General features: G+C 54.1%; 1 protein-coding gene across 4 annotated transcripts in view; it reads right to left on the bottom strand.

Annotated features, from left to right (window-relative positions):
* The window catches only part of PHF2 (PHD finger protein 2), a 92,697-nt gene that overhangs the window by 16,087 nt on the left and 53,518 nt on the right, over positions 1–23,092 (bottom strand). For all 4 annotated transcript variants that reach the window (XR_009051436.1, XM_057723222.1, XM_057723223.1 and 1 more), the window contains exons 2-10: positions 21,004–21,089; positions 16,408–16,522; positions 10,921–11,081; positions 6,983–7,124; positions 5,996–6,182; positions 4,512–4,674; positions 3,462–3,549; positions 2,883–2,989; positions 1,236–1,327 (exon numbers count right to left, since the gene is read on the bottom strand). Coding sequence is in view for 3 of the 4 variants with exons in the window: in XM_057723222.1 (XP_057579205.1) it covers positions 1,236–1,327; positions 2,883–2,989; positions 3,462–3,549; positions 4,512–4,674; positions 5,996–6,182; positions 6,983–7,124; positions 10,921–11,081; positions 16,408–16,522; positions 21,004–21,089 (1,141 nt within the window). In the remaining variant the exon portion in view is untranslated. The remainder of the gene's footprint in view (positions 1–1,235; positions 1,328–2,882; positions 2,990–3,461; positions 3,550–4,511; positions 4,675–5,995; positions 6,183–6,982; positions 7,125–10,920; positions 11,082–16,407; positions 16,523–21,003; positions 21,090–23,092) is intronic.

A 23,092-nucleotide genomic window follows, 5' to 3' on the forward strand; every position in this document is an offset into this window, starting at 1 on the left:
TCCAGGCTGTCCCCCACCGACCCACCCGGGACCTCTGGTTCCACTGCCGTCCAGACAGGCACACGGGCAGGCACTGCCACAGGCATGGACCGGCTGCATGGGGTCCCAGGGGAGCTGGCCTGCTCTGGCCAGACGCTGCCCCGACGGGGAGGCCCTGCCGCGACTCCGCTCTACAGGCGGACAGACAAGTCCCGGAGAGGACGGGTGCAAACAGCCACTAGCAGCTGTGAAGTCAATGTGCGCTATGCCTCCCTCCCGGGCACGAGGCCACTCCACCTGGTCACACAGCCAATGTGAGGGGGGAGGGACACCCTACATCACTCCAGCCCTCAAGGCAAGAGGAGATGTGGCCGAAGGAGGGCCCTAGGAGGTGACCTGCTGCCCCACCCCACCCAGCTCACCCATGAGAGCAGCAGGAAGTGCACAGGTGTTTCCCTCCTGGACTCCCCACCCCAAGGCCTCCTGCGGGCCTGCTGGGACCTGCTCAGACCGTGCTGGCACCCCTGACTGGGAGGGAGTCCCTAGGCAATGGACAGGAAGTCCCAAGGCTGACCAGGCCTCCCCCCTCCCTCGGTACCAACAATCCAGGCAAGATGCCAAGGGAAGTTGGAAGTGGCTTCCCGGAGCTTCCATAAGGAGAAGCAGCTGCTGCATGGAGGCTAGTGAGGGTGCTAGTGCCCCTGTGGGGCGCGAGGGGGGCCCAGAAATGCTGCTTCAAGGGAGCCATGGGGGGCAGAGGGCAGTGCCACTGCGGGGGGCCACGGGAGGCACAGGGCAGTGCTACTGTGGGGGGGGGGAGGGGGAATGGAGGGGCATAGGGCAAAGGGACTGTCCTAGTCACAGAGCAAAGCCAGCTTCTGAGTTGATGCCGGGGCCAGTCAGGAGGACGACGAGGACATCTCTGCTCTCCTATTCAGAGCCCTGAACATCCAACCAGTCACTGACTCAAGTCCTCCCTGCTCCCTGTCCTTCTGGGTTCATGCAGTGCTGTCTCCACCACCTGATTTCCTCCCACTGACTCTCCCTGCCACCCAGCCCCCAGCCCTCAGGCCAGGTCCCTAGATGGAGGGCTCTCTCCTGCATCTGCCCCCACCAACGTGTGTCTGACCTGGCCAGGTGGCACCCACCTGCTTTTCACATGCTAGTTCCCACCAAAGGAAGGACAAGCCCTGGGGACGGCTACCCGCCTGCCACCTTCCCTTCTGCCCTGGGTCATGCCTAGCACACTCTCCTACCTGCTTTTTCGTCCATGATCTGAAAGCACCATTGAGAATTTTAGCTCCTTGGACTAAATGAGGGGGCAGCTGCTTCCCAGATTTGTGAGAACCTGGGGGAAGACAAACGGGTTTGCTCAGGAGAGTGTCCACTCTCACCTGCCGCCTGCAGGTGACTTAAAGCCCCAGTGGTAGGGCGTGCTCAGGGCCGGACCTTTCAGAGGCCTCTGCCCACCGCCACCTGCCCAACTGCCAACGGTTCCTCTTGGAACCTAGGGGACGCCCATCTAAGATGCCTTGCGAGGGGCAGGACTGGCCTTCCCACTGTCCACCCACCAGGCCCCTCGTGCATCAGTGAGGGGCCACAGTGATGCCCCAAACCAAACATCCCCAGATGCTTGCTGACTGCCACCCTCACATGCCCCCTGCATAGCTGAGGGATGCCGGGCAGTGGGTCCAGTTCCTGCTGGGGCGGCTCACGGCAAGCACCACCTGAAACACACCCTTGGGAGCCGGAGCCAGCCCCAGACGAAAGGGACAGAGCATCCCCGCTTCAGGCGGAGAGCTGACCACGGAGGCAGAGCAGCCCTGAGCTCTGACCATTTATCTGGCCTGCAGCAAATCCCTGGGTCCTCTCAGCTCTGGGGCTGCTGAGCGGTCAGCCCCTGCACAGAGGAAGGCCCCAGGCAGAGAAGCAGGGGCAGCCCCGCGAGGCCCAGCTCATCAGCGGTCACCCTGGTCAGGCTGTCTCCGGTCCCCAGGGTGTGACTCCACCCACACTGCCCCCATTCCATCTCCCTGGCAAAAGGCCCCTAGGGCAGGGCACTCCCTCTGCCAAGGTGGAGCGCAGGGCTTGAATTTGGAGAGCGATGGACGAATTTCACTGAAACCTGGCCCACCCAGGTTAAGAACCATTTTCAGCTTTTTCATCTCAAACTAGAGCCAATGTGCAAAGGGGTCCTGATAAGATGGTAACCACTTGTGGCTCTTATCAGAACACAAAAAAGCAGCTTCTGGGAAGGCGGGTGCTGCTGAAAAAGGAAGCTCTCCCTGAAAGCAAACGCTGCTCCTGGCTCCCACACGTGGCTTCAGAGAGTCTGGAGACCTGAGCAGCAGCCGGCCACCAGGAGCCCGAAGGCACGGCCTGGCAGGGCCTGGGAGGCAGGGCCACGTCCACAGAGGGCAGCGACCCAGTGGAGCCCACTCACTGCTCCCCACGGGCCTTCCACAGGGGACTCTAGCAGGCACACCCCTCCCCCGCCCCGGTTCAGCAGGGATGCTGCAGGGGTCCCTTGGCTGGTGGTCCGGCGGACCCCCAGGCCTCTCCATGTCCCAACTGAGGCCTGTCAGTAACCACACAAGGCCACAGGCACCGAGCAGAACACACACCAGGTCTGGGAGGACGCAGCCAGTGCTCTTTCTGAGACACCAGACAACCCTGCAGGCAGGAGTCCCGTCCACCCCCACGGCACACAGACAAGGAAAGCAAGGCCCACGAGCTAAGGGGACTTGCTCGGGGCCCAGGAAGGCAGCGCTAAGCCTGTCCCCTAGGGCCCAGCCACCCTGCCGCATGACGGCACAACTGTCACCGCTCCCCGGCGTCCCTGAGCTCCACACGCAAACAAACCGTCCAGAGCCGCAGGCTGAGACGCTGACCAGGGGACGTACTTTTGAACGCCTCCAGCAGGTGCTTCCCCATGTACCAACAGGCAGTTTCGAAGTTGGGAAACTGAGTCAGGCTCCCCAGCTTCAACCTTCTTTCCACTTCGTATGCTCTGGAAGCCACAGCAAAGAACTGTTCAGTGCACTCAGCCCTGAGCAGGCAACGGTACAGGCAAGGGAACCCCCGCCACGACCAGAGGCCACACCCAGACCAGGCCCGCTTTGGCCTCCCTGCTGGGACCTATGAAGGGAGGTGGACCAGGAGACCACATCGGGGCGAGCGCTTTGCCTGAGGGCGACCCGCATGGGCTGTGACTTCTAGAGCTGTGGGTCGGTGCCCACAGAGAAGGCAGCTCGGCCTTTCGGGTCACCCCAACCCACTACAGGCCTGAGGCTGTCCAGTGACCAGGCCCCTCAGGGGCCCTGGTAGGATCGTGGCCCATCTCCTCCTTCCTCCCCACCACGCAGAGGCCCAGCTAGGCAAACAGCCGTTCCCAGGGCCACCCACGGGCTGGGCCCAGCCAGGACTCAGGGCAGGTATCATCACACTGCTCAGTGGAGCCTGGGGGTCAGGTGCGGCCCTACCTCATTTGCATCTCCACGCTCAGACTGTGGAGGAAGTGTCCCGCGAAGGCCAGGCAGTCCACAGGCGTGAGTGTGGCGTAAATCCAGCCTGGGGAGACAGGGATGTGGCTACCTCTTCAGTGTTCTCATGCCAGGCTCTGGGCAGGTGTTTGGCCTGACTCCAGCCAGCAAAGGCTCGGGCTCCTGGCAGCCCTTCCTCTGTGCCCCTGTCCACCCGGGCCCCCTGGAACGTGCTCTGGCCCTGGCTTCCGTGTAATGCGTGGGTGGGCCCTCCCAGAAGGACAGACTGTGTCCAAGCTGACTCAGTCTGTTCTATCCTGCCCTGTACGGTACAGATGGGGAAACCGAGACCCAGGAGTCATGCGGACTTGCTCAAACCCACCCCAGGGTCGGGCTGCCCGGCATCCCTGATCTCTACATGCAGGGGTGGAAAGAGACAGGCAGAGTTACCACACCTCCCAGGAGAGCTGGGTTTGTCCCTACAGACTTTGGGAAATAACTGTGATGGCAGGACACAGGCACAGGGGCTAGAGCAGGAGGGACTCAGAGGCACACACATCAGTGGACATGTGAGGGCCTCCGTATATGACAACCAGAAAATCTGAACATTGACTGCCTATTTAGTGATAGTAAGGAACTGTTAACTGTTCATTTTTTAAAGTGTGATGACAGTATTGCAATCATGTTATTTTTAAAAGGATACCTTATAGATACAGTGAAATATTTATGGGTGAAGCAACATGACATCTGTAAAGGGTATCTATCTGCTCATGTCACGCTTCCACCTCCTGCATATGCTTGAAATGTCGAGATCAGCAAACACCATCTCTGACAGTGTGGCTGGGCTCTTGGGGCCCCACGCAATCCCACGTGCCTGGCCTCTGTGAACACAGCCACGCTGGAAGCTGCAGGGGCTCATGGCCCCGAGGTGGCCCCCGAGGTGACCACAGAGCAGGACTGACCCCGAGGCAAGGCAGGCAGCAGCCAGGACATGACCCCCACCGGGAGACATCGGAGGTGGGGGACAAAACACGGGGACAGGGCACTCACCCGAGGGGATGAAGAGCGTCTGGCCCTGCTTGAGGGTGCACTTGTAGCATTTGTCCACCTGGTCAGCAAAGAACATCTCACTGTGGTTTGAGGCCGACTGCCAGCGCTCATACAGGGAGATGTTGGCCGAAGCTGGCTTGATGAGATAGAAGATCTTCTCCCCCTGCCAACAAGAGGCCATTGGCAGAGCCTGTCATATGCTGGGGATGCTGAGAGGGGACGGAGCCCACCATGTCCTGGGGGTGCTGAGAGGGGACGGAGCCCACCACGTCCTGGGGGTGCTGAGAGGGGACGGAGCCCACCACGTCCTCGGGGTGCTGAGAGGGGACGGAGCCCACCACGTCCTGGGGGTGCTGAGAGGGGACGGAGCCCACCACGTCCTGGGGGTGCTGAGAGGGGACGGAGCCCACCACGTCCTGGGGGTGCTGAGAGGGGACGGAGCCCACCACGTCCTGGGGATGAGTCCTAGCTTCAACACCAACCTGGCCAGGCCCACCATGCCTCCCCTGAAACACTGGGGCCACATGTGCTTTTTAATTCAGAAGTTTGCATGTTAGGAAGACTCTAGGCATAGGCGCCCCCACCATCTTCAGGGCAGCCCCTGCCACTCCACACACCATATCTCTGCAGCCCTACAGATGCCATTCGTGCCAAGGGGAACCAAGTTGTGACCTGCTGTCGGACGAGTTACAAGAAAGCTCTACTCTTGAGAGTGGCTTGGGTCCCAGCTGGAGATGGGAGGACGGCCCTACTGCCAGCCCCAGCCTAGTCCTGCGCTTGGACTAGGAGATACAGAGGTCCTCACGCACAGGGCAGACAGGCCGAGGGTGGGGATGCATAGGGAGGGGGGCAGGGCTTGCTCAGAGCCTCGAAGGGCTGGGATCAGAACCTGAGCTGCCTACCCTAGCCCGGGCTCCAGCAGCTCTGGGGAGACCCAGGGTGGAGTGGTGAGCCCAAGGCTTAGGGGCCCCTTTTTTGTTTGCCTTCACATCTCCCTCTTCCCTTAGCCTCCCTATCTGTCCCCGGCCAGAAGTCTGCCAGCTCTCTTGGCGGCTCAGGTGCCACCGCGGCCTCGCTCCCCAGCCCCCAGCCCAGCCCCTCACACTCCCCGTGGGGTATGCTCCCTCATCCCCTCTCCAGGACGTCTTCCCAGCACTGTTCTCCATTCCCTGGACATGAGCGCCTGGTCACCACTAAAGCGGGCCTCCGCCGATGGCCTCGCGAGCCTCAGTCTTTAGAAAAGGCAACACATGTGTGCAGCCCGGCCCTGAGGTGCTCCCCCCACCCCGCCTCCCACGCCTCCCGAGGGCCCCACATCTGTTCCTTCTGTGGAGAAACATCCCGTCTCTCATCAGCCACCTGATGCTGGCCACTGGTAGGGCCTATGGAGACCATACGTGGTCCTGCAGTCTGAGAGTGAGTGGCCTGCTCAAGAGCAGGTCTTGCCCCTGAGGCCCGCACAGGGAGCAGAGGCTGGCACTCACCTTGAGCACGTGGTACCAGGCGGAGGCGCCCCCGGAGTCTATGTGAAAGTCAGTGTAGCTGTCCTTCACACAGATCAGGCAGTACTTGGTCACCTTGGGCTTGGCCAGCAGTGCGTCATCCGGCCAGTAGTTTTCTACCCAGGACAGTTTCTTCACAATGTCAGGAGGCTCCACGAAGCTGGACATTCTGGAGGCAGGGACAAAAGGCAGTCAGCAGTGATGGGAACCGTCAGCACATCTGCTATGCCCTCTGGGCAGGGCGGGAAAGGTGCTCTGAGATGTGCGTTCTGTGCCTATTTCTCCATCGCGGGCTACGTGGCACTGCTCCCATTCTACAGATGAGCAAACCGAGGATCACAGCTGCTGCGTGTGGCTGTGGCAGGCATCCAACACTGGACCCTCCACCCAAAGACAGGCGTGGAGAAGGCCCGAGAACCATCTACCCCAGAAACAACTTCCTTCCTGAAGAACTGGAAGGAGAATTTTCAAAGGGGCTCATGCTAGTGTCACTGGACACGCTGGGGCCCTGACAGTAAATACCATTGCTCATGCACAGCCCAGGCACTTCCTGGCATCACCTAAGGAAAAGCCGCTGCTCTCCAGAGCAGACAAGAGGGTCCATGCAACTCCTTGCCATGCTGGCCACGTCAGACCAGATGACTCATCTCGAGGGAAGATGAGAAAAGGCAGAGGTAGCCTTTGATTCTACCACATGTCACTGTCCTGGACAGAGTGCACAATACTGCATCCAAAACACCAGCTCAGCAGCACCTGTGCAGTGACGCTTCAGCCAAGCCGAGAACAGGGTCTCAGTGTTCTTGCTGCCTTGGGCACATCTCTGCCTTCAAGGCCATGCCTGCTCGGACAAGGTGGTCACAAATCATAAGCCAGGCCACCCCGACCTCAACAGCCTCAGTCACAGGCTGAAATCTCCAGCATGTTCCAAACTAGCATCCCTCTCCGTCCCTCCGCCCTGGCCCCACGCACCTGGTGTCAGAGAACTCAAGGTTGGTGAGGTTAAGGACCCGCTTGCGGTTGGTGCTGTAGTAGTAGTCCACAAACTCCTTCAGCTTCATCTTGCAGTCCTTCTGCTTGGTGACGTCTGTCACGTCCACACTCCTCTCTGGGCCTGGGGACGGCAGGGGAGGGAAGATGGTGTGGCCTACCGTGAGGGTGGGGGCCAGGATGTGCAGAGGTAGCTCTCACTCGCCCTCAGAAGACAACCAAGGGTAAGGCTGAATGCTGAGCTCCAGGCTCTAGTGTCTGACCCTCCCCCCAGCTGCCCTGCCCCCTCCTTCCCTTGGGTGGCCAAGAAGACCCCCTGGTGCGGTGGGGTGGCATGTCACAAGCCTCAGCTAAGGTGGCCAGAGAAGCAAGTAAAAATACAGGACCCCAGGTGAACTTCAGCTTCAGACAAACAACGAAGATGTTTTTAGTGTAAATATGTCCCAAATCACGTATGGGACATACTTCTAAATTTTTTTTAATCAAAAAAACTTGCAGGAACTTCCCTAATGGCGCAGTGGTTAAGAATCCACCCGCCAATACAGGGGACATGGCTTTGATCCCTCGGCTGGGAAGATCCCACGTGCCACGGAGCAACTAAGCCTGTGTACTGCAACTACTGAGCCTGTGCTCTAGAGCCCACGAGCCACAACTACTGAGCCCACGTGCCTCAACTATTGAAGCCCGTGTGCCTAGAGCCAATGCTTTGCAACAAGAGAAGCCACCACAGTGAGAAGCCTGCACACTGTAATGAGGAGTAGCCCCCACTCGCTGCAACTAGAGAAAGCCCGTAAGCAACAACGAAGACCCAATGCAGCCAAAAAAATAATAAAGTTCTTTAAAAAAAAAGAAAAACAACTTGCATTTCTAGGATACCAACTCATTATTCTGAAAATTGATAAGCAAAAGGAAAAACATTTATCCTACATTTTCTATACTTGCTGGGAAAAGTTCAGGGTAAAAATTGCTGCTGACAGAAGAGAGTTCTGGATAACCAAGTAACTAATAAGAGAAAGCTCTTTACAGAAGACTCACAATAGAGGGAGAGAGAAGGACAGAATGAGCAAATTCTTCCTTTGCAACAGTCCTCACCAGCTGCTCAGACAATGAGCTGAGCTTTCTGTGGACAGATGAGACCGCACCGCCTTGACCACTGGAAAGAACTGGACGGCAGCACCTCCACTCCAAGGAGTCCTGCCGACAACTTGAATACAAATCTAAGCAACCTCTAACCACCTGTTACAGGAGCCACCAGGCACAGGAGACCACGTTAAATGGTGCCACAGGGACGCTGTCAGCCAAATCCTTAATGTGATATTCTCCAGGACAAACAAGCCCATTTCTCCAACAAACCCAGGGAATGGAAAGCAGACAGGGGCTGTTACAAGAGAGATTGAAGGGACAGAAAACCCAAGTGCAGTGCGTGGCTCTTGTCTGGATTCAGATTCAAACATCCAAATATAAAAAGGTGTTTTTGAGGCAACTGGGGAGAATTTAGGTGGGTCTTAGGTGATTTTAAGGAATTATTGTTAGTTTCGTAAAGTGCAAGATGGAACTGTGATTATATATATTATTTTTCTATTTTTAAGGACTTTTATTGAGATATAATTGACATACAATATATTGCATACATTTAAAGTGTAAAATTTGATATTTTTTTCTTATTAGTAATGTATATATGGCAATCCCAATCTCCCAGTTCATCCCACCCCAACCTCCCTACCCACTTTTCCCCCTTAGGGTCCATATGTTTGTTCTCTACATCTCTGTCTTTATTTCTGCCTTACAAACTGGTTGGTCTGTACCATTGTTCTAGATTCCACACATATGCGTTAATATATGATATTTGTTTTCTTTTCCTGACTTACTTCACTCTGTATGACAGTATCTAGGTCCATCCATGTCTCTAAAACTGTCCCAATTTTATACCTTTTTATGGCTGAGTAATATTCCATTGTTTATATGTGCCACATCTTCTTTATCCATTCATCTGTTGCTGGGTATTTAGGTTGCTTCCATGGCCTTGGCTACTGTAAATAGTGCTGCAATGAACATTGGGGTGCATGTGTCTTTTTGGATTATGGTTTTCTCTGGGTATATGCCCAGTAGTGGGATTGCTGGCTCATATGGTAATTCCATTTTTAGTTTTTAAGGAACTTCCATACTGTTCTACATAGTGGCTGTATCAATTTACATTCCCACCAACAGTGCAAGAGGGTTCCCTTTCCTCCACATCCTCTCCAGCATTTATTGTTTCTAGATTTTTCTAATGATGGCTATTCTGATCAGTGTGAGGAGATACCTCATTGTGGTTTTGATTTGCATTTCTCTACTAATTAGTGATTATATATTTTTTAAAACCGTCTGTTAGCACTGTGTACTGGAGTTTTCATGGGTGAAATGACGTATGTACCAGAAATTTGCCTTCAAATACTTGGGGGAGGAGGGAGTTAGGGAGATAGCAAAAACAGCCAAAAGCTGATGGGTTTTGTGACGAGTACTGAGTACATGGCAGTTCACTGCTTACTTCTCTCATTTTTTATGTGTGTGTAAAGTCGCATAATAAAAAAATTAACAGGTGAAAGAAATACCTTTACAATAGAAAACTCTGGACCTTTTCCTCCCTATTTGGTAAGTTTTTTCCCACTCCTGTAGACACAGTGGGGGCGGGGGGGGGGGGGCGGGGGGAAGCCTGGCCCCGCCCTTTGCAGCTGGCTGAGCCTTGGGGCCTGGATGACAGAGCTGTGAGCAGGACTACACTAGCTCCTATGCAGAAACAGCTTAGAAAAATGCCTGGCACCTGGGAGGCACTCACTAGATATTATCTGTTATTACAGGTGCTACAACATGGCAGAAACAACCCTGGATGGGGGTCATTGCCAGACCGAAAACACGAGTCCCTTCTTCCTCCCTGCCACAAGCTGGTCAGCCTCAGGGCCTCCCCTGGTGGGCTTCAGCTCCGGAGGAGAGGTATCCCCACCCCCTGCCCCCCACCCCATTCTCTGGAATGCCACTGGCTTCCTATGTGGCTTGTACAGATCTCATTTAATCCTCACACCCATCTGCCCCCTGCCCCCAACTCACAGGCTTTACAGATGCAGAAGGTCAAGAGTTCAGTGATGGAACAACTTATCTGAGGGTCTCAACACCTGTGCTCTCTCCTGCCCAGTGTGCGGCCAGAGCTGGCCTGGGCATTTGCCTTTTCAGGGTGTTTCCTCTCCCCTCTCTGAACTGGCCACCCTAGCATCCCTGTGACACCCCAAACCCCGGCAACCATGAGGGCCTCAGAGCCAGGGCTGTGTGGCCACCAGCCCTGCCAAGGTCACTGCAAGCGCGTGCTGGCCTCTTTGTGCCAGAGGATGCCCCAGCACATACAAGCACTTCCTCCACCCAGAGGCATCCGGACTGAGGGGTCCACAGCACGGGGAGCTGCCAGGGAACACAAGACAGGGTGCCGACAGCACCAGGTAGAACCCACAGGGATCCAGAAGCGGAGGTAGCCCTGGGGCCATGGGAAGGCGTGTCCAGGGCAGACGAGGGAGGTCAGCCCCCAGGCTGGCCCCAGCAGAGGCTGAGGAGGACACGACGCGAAGCTTAGGAGCAGTGGACCCCACAGCCGGGGCCCTCCCACGCATGACAATCATGAGTGCCCAACAGTAATGAAATCTGTAGCTGCAGAATCCAGGGGTCCCCACGTAGCCCTCATTTTGTGGGCAGAGTAACTGAGAAGGGAAGGGGCCTAGGTCACACATCACTTGCTGGGGCATGGGGTCTCATTCTAAGAGCAACTGGAAGGGAGCACAGAGACCCCGAGTCACACTGGCTCACGTGGCTCTGGGACACAGCCAGGGCCTGGGCCATGTATACAGGGACTCCTGGCTCCGAGAACCCGCAACTCACCGGCAGGAGAGGGCACTTACCCACGTAGTTCTCGACGTCACTGACGTAGAAGGTGGGGGCTGGGACCGCCAGGCCCAGCCCATCTTTCTTGGGGACGAGGATGGGCTCGGTGAAACCATGCTCTTCCATGTAGCCCAGCGTGAGCTGGCTCCCTGGCACACGGGCCACCACGTCCTCCGCGCTGCGGGGAAGTACAAGGCGGAGGTCATGTCAAGCCCAGGTCCCAGCCTCCACAACAGGCCTGGACAGGGCCTCAGGGATGGAGACATAGAGCCTGAGCTCCAGCCACACACCTCCCACGCCCCAGAAGGAGCACCAGCCACCGTGCCACACTCAGTGGTCACAGGGCAGCCACAGGGTGGACACGGCAGGGTCCCACACACTCGGCACAGACAGGAACCTTGAGGTCCGGGAGATCCAGGCACCTGTCCAGGGCTGTGGTGAGTGGAGAATGCGGACACACCACACCGTCCCTCTTCCTATGGCAGAGGGCGGCTCAAGAGGTGTGAGCGAGCTCCCTCTCCCCCCTCCCTTGCTCTCCACTCGCCCCCCAACTCAATAATATTCCTCTTGAGTGCTCAGAGATCAGACCCCTGCGTGGGGGTAGGTCCAGGGCCTAAGGACACAACAGATGGAGATAAGCCCCTTTTCAGAGAGAACCTACCCCCTGAACAAGCCAAGCACAGGACCCTGGGTGGGGTGGGGCTGGGATGCTGTGGTCTGCAGGTCCCTGCCCTCCTGTGTGCTGGATGCTGCCCTGGGCACTGGAGACCTGCGGGACCCAGCTCAAAAGACCCCTGTGTGGTGATGCTGGAGAGGGGCTTTCATCACTGCTGAGAGCAGTGCTGTGGTGGAGACAGCAAGAAGCAGTGTCAGGCTGGGCCTGTCAAAGCCTGGGGGAGCAGGAGTGAGGGGCAGGGCTCTGAGCAGAAGAAATGTACCAGCGAAGGCCTTGGAAGGAGGAGGATGTGGCAACAGTGAGGAATGAGAGGGACCTGGGCAGCTGGGGGCAGAGGGGCGGGGGGAGGTGGTGGGCCAGGCCACCTCGCGCCAAGAGCCCTGGGGAGCCACTGGACAGCCTGCGCAGGGCAGCGACAGTCAGGGCTTCATCTGGCTGCTGCGTGGACGTGCAGTGGACAGCAGCAGGACCAGGGGGCGGCAGGGCAACCATGGAGGAGGGGACTCCGCACGTGGTGCCTGGACCAGAAGGTGACAGTGAGAGGGAGGTGGTGGACTCAGGAGATCAGATGGAGGTGGGAGAACAGGGGGAAGCAGAGGTGAACGGCCAAGGGACTGGCCTCAGTGACCAAAGGGCCAGGGCCACTGGCTGAGGCCTGGAGGCAGAGCAGGGGTGGGGGTGGGGCAGATCCAGAGCTGAGTAGGGACACACTTGCTGGGATTGGCCAGTGGAAGCACCAGCTGGACAGACAGGTCAGGAACTCAGAAGGACTACTGGCTGGAGAAAGAAGTTGAGGAGCTACTGGCCAAGGGACACTCTACGAGGCCAGGGAAACCGACAGTAGGGAGTGAGCAGAGTTCCCAGAATCCCTCAGGGAGAGCTGTCAGCAGGGAGGGGACAGGCAGGGGAGGACAGCCAGCAGAGCATGGTGTCACGGTCTGCACAGAGGTCAGGACTCAAGGAAAGGGGGGCTGCACCGCTGCTATGTGCTGACAAAGGTCAGTTAAGGTGAGGACGGAAGACTGATCCTGGGTGACGGAGTGTTAGGGATAAACCAGAGGAGTGGGTGGAGGAGGAAGACGGAGAAGTAGTGTGGGGGCAGCTGCTGTGAGACGCTCTGGGAGTACCAGGACAGCACAGAGTCAGCGGTGGAAGCCACAAGGCAGCCACTGTAGAAGGCTGCCCCGGATAAACCGGAATCCCAAGCTCTTGTCACACTAGTGAGAGTTCCAAATTCACACAACACCCATGGATTTGGTCTGGAACTGTGAAACCATGAGGACACAGCAAGAGGTAAGCATGAAACCATCCTGTAGGGACACCTCAGAGCCCAGGGCAGACTGGCCGCCACGGGAATGGTGCGCCCTGAAGACCATGCCTCCCAGAAGGAGGTGAACCCCCAGCAGGGAGAGCCAGTAGCCTCATCTGCCCAGAAAAGCAGACTCCAAGAACTAAGGATAATAGGATAATTGAAAAGGGGATTTTAATACATTAAAAACATCCAAAGGGATAATGAGAGAATAAGGCAAAGAACAGGGAAGGAGGGAAAAGAACAGGCAACACTGAAAAGCAACAGAAACTGTAGAAAAGAAAAATGTAATGACTGAAATTTTTTAAAACTCAGCAGATACACTAAATGGTAACTGGCTGAAAAAAACAGTGAATTTGATGAAAAGATTTGAAAAATAAGACAGAGAATGGGGAAGACATGCTATTAAAAAAGAAAACAACATTTTTCAGAATTGAGATAAAATATGACACCTCAAATTAAAGGCACTTACTGAGTCATGAACAGGATAAATAAAAACAAATGCACATTAGAGGCACGGCAGTATACCTATGCTATATCAAAAATGAAAAAATAATCTCAAAAGTTTTCAGAGAAAAAAAACAGAGTATTTACCAAAAATGAAAATGAAACAAAACAAAAACTCCAGCAACTAGGCTGATATCGGTAACAAGAAATGTCAAAAGACAACAAAATAGTATCTCCAAAGAGTTCAAAGAAAATAACTTTCACTCTAGAATTTTAGATCCATTTTAGAAAATTAGAATCATGCAAGAATAAAGATGAAATAAAAATATTTTCAGACACAGAGAATGTTTTTATAGGGCTTTTCTGAAAGAACCACTAAAGGATATAATTCAGCAAGAAGGAAACCAAATCTAGAAGGAAGACGTGGGATTCAAGAAATAATGGAGGGACCTCCCTGGTGGCGCAGCGGTTAATCCGTCTGCCAATGCAGGGGACATGGGTTTGATACCTGGTCTGGGAAGATCCTACATGCTGTGGAGCAACTAAGCCCATCACCACAACTACTGAGCCTACCCACCACAACTACTGAAGCCCAAGCACCTAGAGCCTGTGCTCTGCAACAAGGAAAGCCACCACAAGGAGGAGTAGCCCCCATTCGCCACAACTAGAGAAAGCCTGTGTGCAGCAACGAAGACCCAATGCAGCCAATAAATAAATAAATAATAAAATAAATAAATTTATATTAAAAAAAAGAAATAACGGAAAACTGATCTACAGATTCCACACAACCCCTATCAAAACACCAGCTGACTACTTTGCAGAAAGTGACATGCTGAACTTGGAATGCTGAATGAAATACAAGGTACCCATAACAGTCTTTAAAAAGAAGAAAGTTGGAGGGCACTTCCCAATTTCAAAATTCACTCCAAAGCTACAGTAATCAAGATTGTGTGGTACTGGCATAGCAGATATGACATACAGACCATATGGATCAATGGAACAGAACTGAGTGTCCAGAGATAAACCCAAACATCTATGGTCAACTGCTTTTCATCAAGCGTGCCGAGATAATTCAATAGTGAAAGAAGAGTCATTTCAATATGGTGCATGGGAGAACTGGATATCCGCATGCCAAAGAATCAACTGGACCTTTACCTCACACCATATACAAAAATTAACTCAAAATGAATTAAAGATCTAAATATAAGAGCTAAAACTATAAAACTTGTAGAAGAAAACACAGGCATAAATCTTCATGACCTTAAACTTGGCGATGGTTTCTTTTTGTTTTTGTCTAACACAAAAGCACAAGCAACAACAGAAAAAATAAATAAATTAGCCTTAATCAAAATTAAAAACTTTTGTGCTTCAAAACACACCAAGAAAGTGAAAAGACAGCCCACAAAATTGAAGAAGGTAATTGCACATCATATATCTGATGAGGGACTTGTATGTAAAATATATAAAGAACTCTTACAACTCAATAATAAAAAGACAAAAAAAACTTTCAATGGTCAAATGACAAATGGCCAACAAGAACATGAAAAGATGCTCAACATCACCAGTCATCAGGGAAATGCAAATGAAAACCACAGTGAGAGACCACTTCATACCTACAAGGATAGTTAGAATCAAAAAGTCAGACAATAACAAGTTCTGGTGAGGACACAGAGAACTGAAAGCTTCAGACGCTGCTGGTGGGAATGGAAAGCGGTACAACCACTGTAGAAAACAGTCTGGCAATTCCTTAAACAATTAAATATTGAGTTACTCCTAAAAAAAATGAAAATATATGTCCAAACAAAATATTTTACAAGAAAATTTACAGTAGAATTCTTCACAGTAGGCAAAAATCAGAAATAACCCAAATGTTCATCAGCTGATGAATGGATAAATAAAATGTGGTCTATCCACACAATGGAATATTACTCAGCCATAAAAAAGGAATGAAGTGCTGACACTTGCTACACCCTGGATGAACCTTGAAGACATTATGCAAGTGAAACAAGCCAGTCACAAAGGCCACATATTGTATGATTCCATTTAGAAGAAATGTTCAGCATAGGCAAATTTAGAGTGACAGAAAGCAGATTAGTGGTAGGACTTCGGGGAGAAGAGGGGAGGACAGAGGATGAAAAAGCTACAGATTTCTTTCTGAGGTGATGGAAATGTTCTAAAACTGACTGGTGGTGGTGCACAGAGCTGTGAATACACTGAACTGTAACCTTTAAATGGATGGATTGTATGGTATACGAATTATAGTTCAACAAAGGTGGAAAAAAGAAAAAAAAATGAAAGAATCCAGACAGGAAAAAATATCTTATCCATTAAGGAGCAAGGGTAAGAATTACACTGAATTTCTCATCAGAAACCATGCACTCAAATAGAGAATGGGATGAGCCATTTAAAGTGTTAAAAGAAAAAACCCACCAACTTAGAATTCTATATCCTTCAAATCATCCTTCAAAAGTGAAGAAGAAGTAACGACTTTGTCAGACAAACAGAAACTGTCTTCCAGCTGTGAAGGGCCAAGGGTGATTCAGAGCAGCTGTCTGTACCTCTGCACGTCCACGCAGTCACCGTGGCCCCCTCACCAGAAGCCATTCCCCATGGCCCTGCTCTCTGGCCTCAGCCCTCACACAGGACAAGGGTGCGCGGGGGGTGGAGGCACTCTAAGAAGACCTGGGGATGCCCCACCAGGCCGTGGGCATAGAGGAGAGCCACAGGACCTACCACCTCCAGAGGGTGGTCTCAGGCTGGACACCAGCCCCCACTCCTGGTCCATAAAATGGGGACAGTGGCCTCTCTCTCAGGAAGGTTCCACGGGAAGGGCCATACCAGGTGGGGGAGATGGGTCCCTTCCCTCCCGGGCTGTGAACAGGGTCATCGTCAGCTGTCCTCCGAGGTGCTGAGAAGGGAGCGATCACCCCCGTGCCGGGAGCACCTGGAGTTTCAGGGACGTGCTGCTCCCCCGGAGGGAAGCCCATGGCCCTGGAGCCCCAGTGCGGAGTGTGCATCTGGACCGCGGAGGGAGCAGGCAGGCTGGAGCGGGAAAGACTGCCGCCTGCTCACCTGGGAAAGGTGCGACTCCGCAACTCCTTGATGAAGAGCTGGCTGCCGTTCTGCACGGGCTTCACTTCGGGCGTCTGCCCCGGGCCGTGTTTGTGCCAGGTTCGCTTCTTCTTCACTGCGGGGGGAAACAGGAGGCAGGTCACCCCCCGCAGCCCCCTCCCTGGGCCTCCAGGGGCCCGGCGGGGAGGGCAGCCACCGTGAACACCGCAAGACTCAGACCCCTCAGAGGCAAAGAACGTGGGGTTCGCTGACCATGGCCCATCCGGTCTCCGCTGCCTCTCAGGACCCCGAGCTGTCACATGGTCAGGAGCCCCCACCCTCCGCATCCCTGAGTCACAGCCCCCACCTCAGCCCATACCTCCCGCACGGCTGGCTCAGACGACGGCACCCGAAAGCTGGGGCTTCCGGGGACCCCACCCCACTCAGCACTCAGTCTGCTGAGGACGCGTCAGGAGCGCCTCCTGAGAAGGTCCCACTGAGGCTCGCTATTCAGGACACCTCCTGCCTGGCTCCACTCAGACTTGCCCTCAAAAGCACAGACCCTGTCCTTCCCTGCTGGGACCTTTGCGGCCACGACAGCCCACAACTCACAGGCAGGGCAGGCCAGCGCCACCTGCTATGCCCTCTGTCCTCCTCATCCCTGCCTACCACGCCTGCCCCTCCCTCAGGCGGTCCTGCTGTCACACCGGCTCCCCGGGCACTGCACACACTCACCTGGGCCTTTTCATGCGTGAGCACGCACACCTGTCCCTCCTGGGCTGTGACACATGTACCCATGAACGCACACCCACACGCGCGCACACATGCCCCTGCTGGACTGGGACAGGCACGTACACACAAGCGCACACACACACACACAAGCACAGATGTGCACACGCACACACACGAACACACTCCCCTACTGCACTTCGAGCCCTCAGAGGGAAGGAAGCTATTCCCTTGATACCCTTGCCCCCATTCAGGGCAGGCACAGATACCTCGGTGAGTGAGGACGGGCCAGGCCCGGAGACCAGGGTCTGAAACAGGCTGACCCTCAGGCAGAGATGAGGCTGGCGGTGAGGGAGAGCCGGCGGGACCCTCGGGGTGCCTGTCCTTCACAGATGGGGATGGGGTGGGGGCTGCGGTCCTCCTGCGTCTCGGTGTTTGTGGGGATGAAGGAGCAAACAACTGCCCCTGAGAAGGACCTGCCTAAAGCAGGAAGGGGAAGGTGCTGGATGGGCGGTGGCTGGGCTGACCCTTGTTCCAAACTGCCCACCCCTTCCCTGTCTCATCAAGTCATAACTCCTTGAGACTGTCTCTTACAGCCGGTGATGTTTACACCATGCCTGGTCTCCAAAACCAAGGTGTGAGTGGATATGATGGAAATCTGTCAAGACCCTACGAAGGGAGGGCAGGAGGTGGGGCTTCTGGTGGCAGCACCAGGCACAGACGGAAGATCCAGAGGGCTCGGTGTCCCCTGCCCAAATCTTCCCTGCACAGCTATCTCATAGTTGTGCGACCCTGGTCAAGTTATTGGGTGTCTCTGCGCCTTGTCATTAACGCTGGTCCCGGCTTCCCGGGCTCCTCGCGAGCATGGAGTGCCCTGTGCCAGAAGGCCACCTGGGGAAACCGAGTCTTGGAGGGGTGTGCAGCCCAGCGACGGCAGACATCCAGGGGAGCAGTGGGCAGCAGGGAAAGGACGCCGCATCTCCACTGCCTGGTGGGAGCTGGACCTGAGAAGCGCGTGCTGACCAGGGGACAATGGTGGTCCTGGGCCATCTGGGCCTCCCAGGGCCTCACTCGGGACTGGGCAGTTCCAAGCACCTCGTGCAGAGGCTGGAATATGCCTGACACTGTGGATGGAGCAGATATGCTGCGACAACAGCCTAAGATGAAGCTGGGAGGCAGGGTCCGAGCTCCACGGGGCTACCCTTGAACCTCTCTGCAGCCCTGGCTGGTGGGCTCCCTCCCTCCCTCCCCAGGGCCCATGAGCCTCCTGAGCCCAGAGGCTGAGCCCTCTCCTGCCTATGGTGGCCCAAGGCAGCCTCTGACAAGGTGCCCAGGGGACAGCAGGAAGCTGGTGGGGTCTCAGTGCGCCCCCCAGGGTTATGGGGGGCAACAGGTGTCCCAAAGGCATTTGGCACCAGAGCCTGGTCCACCCTTCTAAGAGTGGTTCACCCCACCCCAAAGATGTGACACCTACACCTGCCTCAGGGAGGAGCAAAGTAAGAAATCAGTGAGTAACCTCTTAAGCAGTCACAGAGCTAACAAGAGACGACACCAGGATTCAGAACCTCTTCGAGGGCCATGCCACCCTGCCTCCCGTGAGCTTTCACCTCAGTAAGGATACCTCGTCGAGTTCCCACAGGGACCCTGGGTTCCCACCCCAAATCTGGGAATTGGGTACACCTGTGGGCCCAAGGGTCACAGACCAAAATCAGCCCAAGAGACAGGCGGCAACAGCATGGGGAGGGAACCCTGTGATCCCGTGAACATGAGGCAAAGCTCGAGGGACGTGGCCTCAGGTCTAGCTCACTCTGGGAACCCCGCCTCCATCCCACCCTGGTGCTCCATTCCCCAACTCCAGCCTGTTCTGGTCTCTCCCCACCTTCCTCACCTCACTGTGCCCACCACGAACCCCACCCAGGCCAGGGCAAGGAAAGAGGGCAGGCCCGTGGGCTTGGGTGGCCCCCAGGAGGCACAGGGTCACCAAGGGGCCTTCCCCTGGAAGGTGTGACTGGAGTTCACGCAGCAGAAACCAACCAGTGTGCCACAGATAGGCTCTGGTCGGAGCACACACGTGTAAAATGAAGGGTGATGGGGAATCTGGGAGCGTACACTGGCAGAAGGTGCTAGAACCTGTGCCTCTGTCCCTGATGGGCACACAGCCCTTGATAACAACAGGAAAAGTCCCATTCACAGAATTTATAAAGCACATAAGCACACACACGTGCATGCACATACACAATGCACACACACACACACACACGCAGCCAGGGAACGGCTGCTGGGTCCCGCCAGGCTGCCGTCCCACACTGTCTGCTGATCTAGAACAGCGCTCACAGAGGCGGCTCTGCCCCCCACCCTCCCTGAGCACGCCCCAGGGAAGTGCCTACCCAGGCACTCAGCTCTAACGGGAGGACACGGCGTGTCTCCAGGGTCTAGCTCTGATCGGCCCCCACCCCACCCCCAGGGCCACGAGGTGCAGCCCTGGGTCCACATCTGTTCACCTCTCCTAGGCCCTGAGCTTCCCTGGGGGTTCGTGAGGTGTCAGCAGTGCAGGTTAAGCCACGGGGTGACAGTCGCCCTCCTGTATCTGTTGTAAAGCAGTTACCGGGGGTATCAGGTGATTCAGGGCAGGTGTGCTGTGGGCGTCCGTGCTGCCAACTTCTGGGGGTATGAGGGTAAGTTAGGAACTTGAGAACCTTCATGCCAGGGAAGTTCAGAGGCCACCAGGCCTTCTCTTTTTCATCTTCTCATGCATTTACCACATGCCCACAGTGTGCCAGAGCGTAGGGTCCAAGAGCCTAAGCGAACACAGCTCCCACGGTCACGCAGTGGTGATGGGCACGGGTCAGGCACAAAGAGAGGCCAAGGAAGGTCGTCTCGAGAGGTGAGACCCCACTTCACTCAGCTTCCCAAGGGGCTATGCTAGGCTCCTTTGGCTGGCCTCAACCCACAGAACAGGGGTGCTGGTGGTGGGCTTCCACCCTGTGCAGGTGTCCTCCCTCTAGGCCCACTGGATCCACAGGCCTCGCCCCATGAGGGCTGCAGGGGTCCAGCCCCAGAATATCATGGCACTTCCCCCACACAGACTTGGCCTTGGAACTCGCCTCCCAGCCACAATGTGGGGCCCCCTAGAGCCACCCTAGATGAGCCTGTGCCTTGGGGAGCCCCCACTGGAACCCCCACACTCCTAAAGGACCAGATGGAAGGGGAGGAAGATAAAGTCCTTGTGATGCACAAATAGCAATTTGAAAAAAGGAACTCTTTTGCATTTCAAAAACACAAAATTCCTTGGCCATATACTTCAATTTTTAAAAAAAAAACTATTAATTTTCCTCCCTATACTGTTGCTTATTAATAATGTAGAACTGAAAGGAAATAAAATGATTTTCACTGCTGAAAAAAAAGAGAGAGAGAAAAAGGAATCACCTAAGATTCCATGCAGGGGATGCTGGAGAAGGGAAGGAGAGCAGATCCCTTGCATAGCGGTGGCCAGCTGGGCAGAGGTGGGCAGGGCTGGGAGGGATGGCCCCTTGGACATCTCCCAGCCTATGTCCCCATCTCAGGTTGCCTGATCACTGCAAATGCTGGAGTTTGCAATCGCTGTCCAGGCCTTTGAAGGCTGGTGGGCTCTCTGACAAGGCCATGAGGGGCTCCAGCTACATCTGCAGGCAGGAGATGATCAGAAGGGGCCACAGTGGGCCCAGGAAGGCCATGAGGGGCAATAAATGAGGCAGGAGGTGGTCCCTAGACACAGAGTCCCCTGGCTGCAACGACACAGGGTGGTTCACTCCAGCAAGGTGGGGTCCAGCTGGGGTCAGGGTCAAGGCCAAGCAGAGACCCTGCCCCCACAGTCAGATCCACGAGGCAGCAGCATGGTGCTATACTTACGGGTGGACTTCCCGTGGGTTTTCTCACAGTTTGGGCAGTGGTATATGTCGATGTCTGGGGCCTCCTCCTCCTCCACTCCAACACAGCTGAAACAGAGGAGAAATAGACATCACCACCAGCAGTGAGCAGCTCCTCAAGTGCTTCCCCTGCAGAGCTCTGCAGCACCTCCCACTCACTTTTCAGGAGGAAGGGCAGGGTAGCATGAGGGCAGCTGGGGCAGAGTGTGTGTGGTGACAGTGGCCCACAGGGATGGGCTGGGAGACTCGAAGAGGAGAGGGAGGGTCAAGAAAGGCCTCACCATGTGTGACTGAGAGAGGCAGAGGGAACTGGCCATCCTTTGGGCTTGCCTCCATGAGGGCCATCACTGCCCTGTCACCACAGAGCCCTGGGAGGCTGGGGTGGGGGGATGTTTCAGAGCCAGGGCACCCTCATCATTTCACCATAGGCAGTTTGCAGCCATGGGCAGGGCCCCTCCGGACCCCATAAAAGGGATTGCTGTAAGTCACCTTCCCCAGGGAGCTGCACCACAGTGCTGGGACAACTGGATATCAAAAGGGTGAAGTTGAACACCTACCTCACATCATATACAAAAAAATTAACTGAAAATGGATTAACAATCTAAATATAGGAGCTAAAACTGTAACACCCTTAAAAGAAAACACAGGGGTGAATCTTCATGACTATGGATTTGGGCATGGACTCCTAGACATGACACCAAAAGTACAAACAACAAAAAGAAAAAGAGATTAAATTAGACATCATCAAAATTTAAAACTTTTCTGCATTAAAGGACACTATCAAGAAAGTGAAAAGGCACTGTACAGAACAGGAGAAAATATTTACAAATCATATACCTGATAAGGGTTTATCATCCAGAATGCATAAAGAACTTTACAACTCAATGACAAAAAGACAAATCAATTTATTTATTTTTTAAATGCTGTCACTTCTTATTTTTACACCTATCAGATTTAAGGAAAAGACTTTTTAGCCAGTATTGATTGGTTTTAGTTATAGGTCCAGACCAGTGCTGAAAGTAAAGATTACAGCCAGTGTTCTTCTGTCTTCCATAGTTACTATAACTGTGAGGGCCCCCCACCAAGGCGTCTATCAACTCAACTCTCTTTCTTTGTCTTAACATTGACATGCTTGTTTATACAGAGTGGATGACCAAACTAGCTCAGAAGAGGAAAGCGAGAATTAAAGCAGGTGATTCTTCCCTTGTGGGAGAACTCTCTAAGACAAATCAATTTAAAAATGGTCAAAGGATAGAATAGAGAGTTCTCCAAAGAAGAAATACAAATGGCCAACAAGCTCGTGAAGAGATGCTCAACATCCTTAGGCATCGGGATGCCACTGAAATGCAAATCAAAGCCATGAGACACTACCACACACTCACTAGGATGGCTATAATTTTGAAAAGAAAAAAAAAAAAACAGGAAAATAGCAAGTGCTGACGAGGATGTGGAGAAATTAGAACCTTCTCACATCACTGGCAGGAATGTAAAATGGTAGAGTTTGTATGTAAACCAGTAGGGTGGTTCCTCAAAAAGTTAAACATAAAATTATCATATGACCCAGAAATGCCACGCCAAGGTATAGACCCCAAAAGAACTAAGAACAAGTTCTCAAACAAATCCTGTACACAAATGTTTACAGCAGCATTAGTCACAACAACCAAAAGATGGAAGCGATCTGCCAACTGATGAACGGATAAGCAAGCTGCAGTGCCACCATACAGGGGAGTAGTACTCAGCTTTGGAAAGGACTGAAGGGTTGCTGCACGCGACAGCAAGGATGCGCCTCAAGAGCACTGTGCCGAGTGAAAGAAATCAGACAGGGGAGGCCGCATACTGTGAGTCCATTTGTATGATCATGCCCAGGATAGGTAAATGCAGTGCGACAGGGGCCAACTGGCAACTCCAGAGGGTGGGGGCAGAGAGGAGTGCAGAGTGACTGTTTAGTGCACACGGAGTTTCCTTTTGGGATGAAAATGTTCTGGCACTAGATAGAGGTGATGGTTGCACAATGCTGTGAATGGTATTAAATGCCACTGAATTGTTCACTTTAAAATGGTTAATTTTACGTT

The sequence above is a fragment of the Hippopotamus amphibius genome, chromosome 2 (genome assembly GCF_030028045.1).
Source record: "Hippopotamus amphibius kiboko isolate mHipAmp2 chromosome 2, mHipAmp2.hap2, whole genome shotgun sequence".
Taxonomy (NCBI): Eukaryota; Metazoa; Chordata; class Mammalia; order Artiodactyla; family Hippopotamidae; genus Hippopotamus; species Hippopotamus amphibius.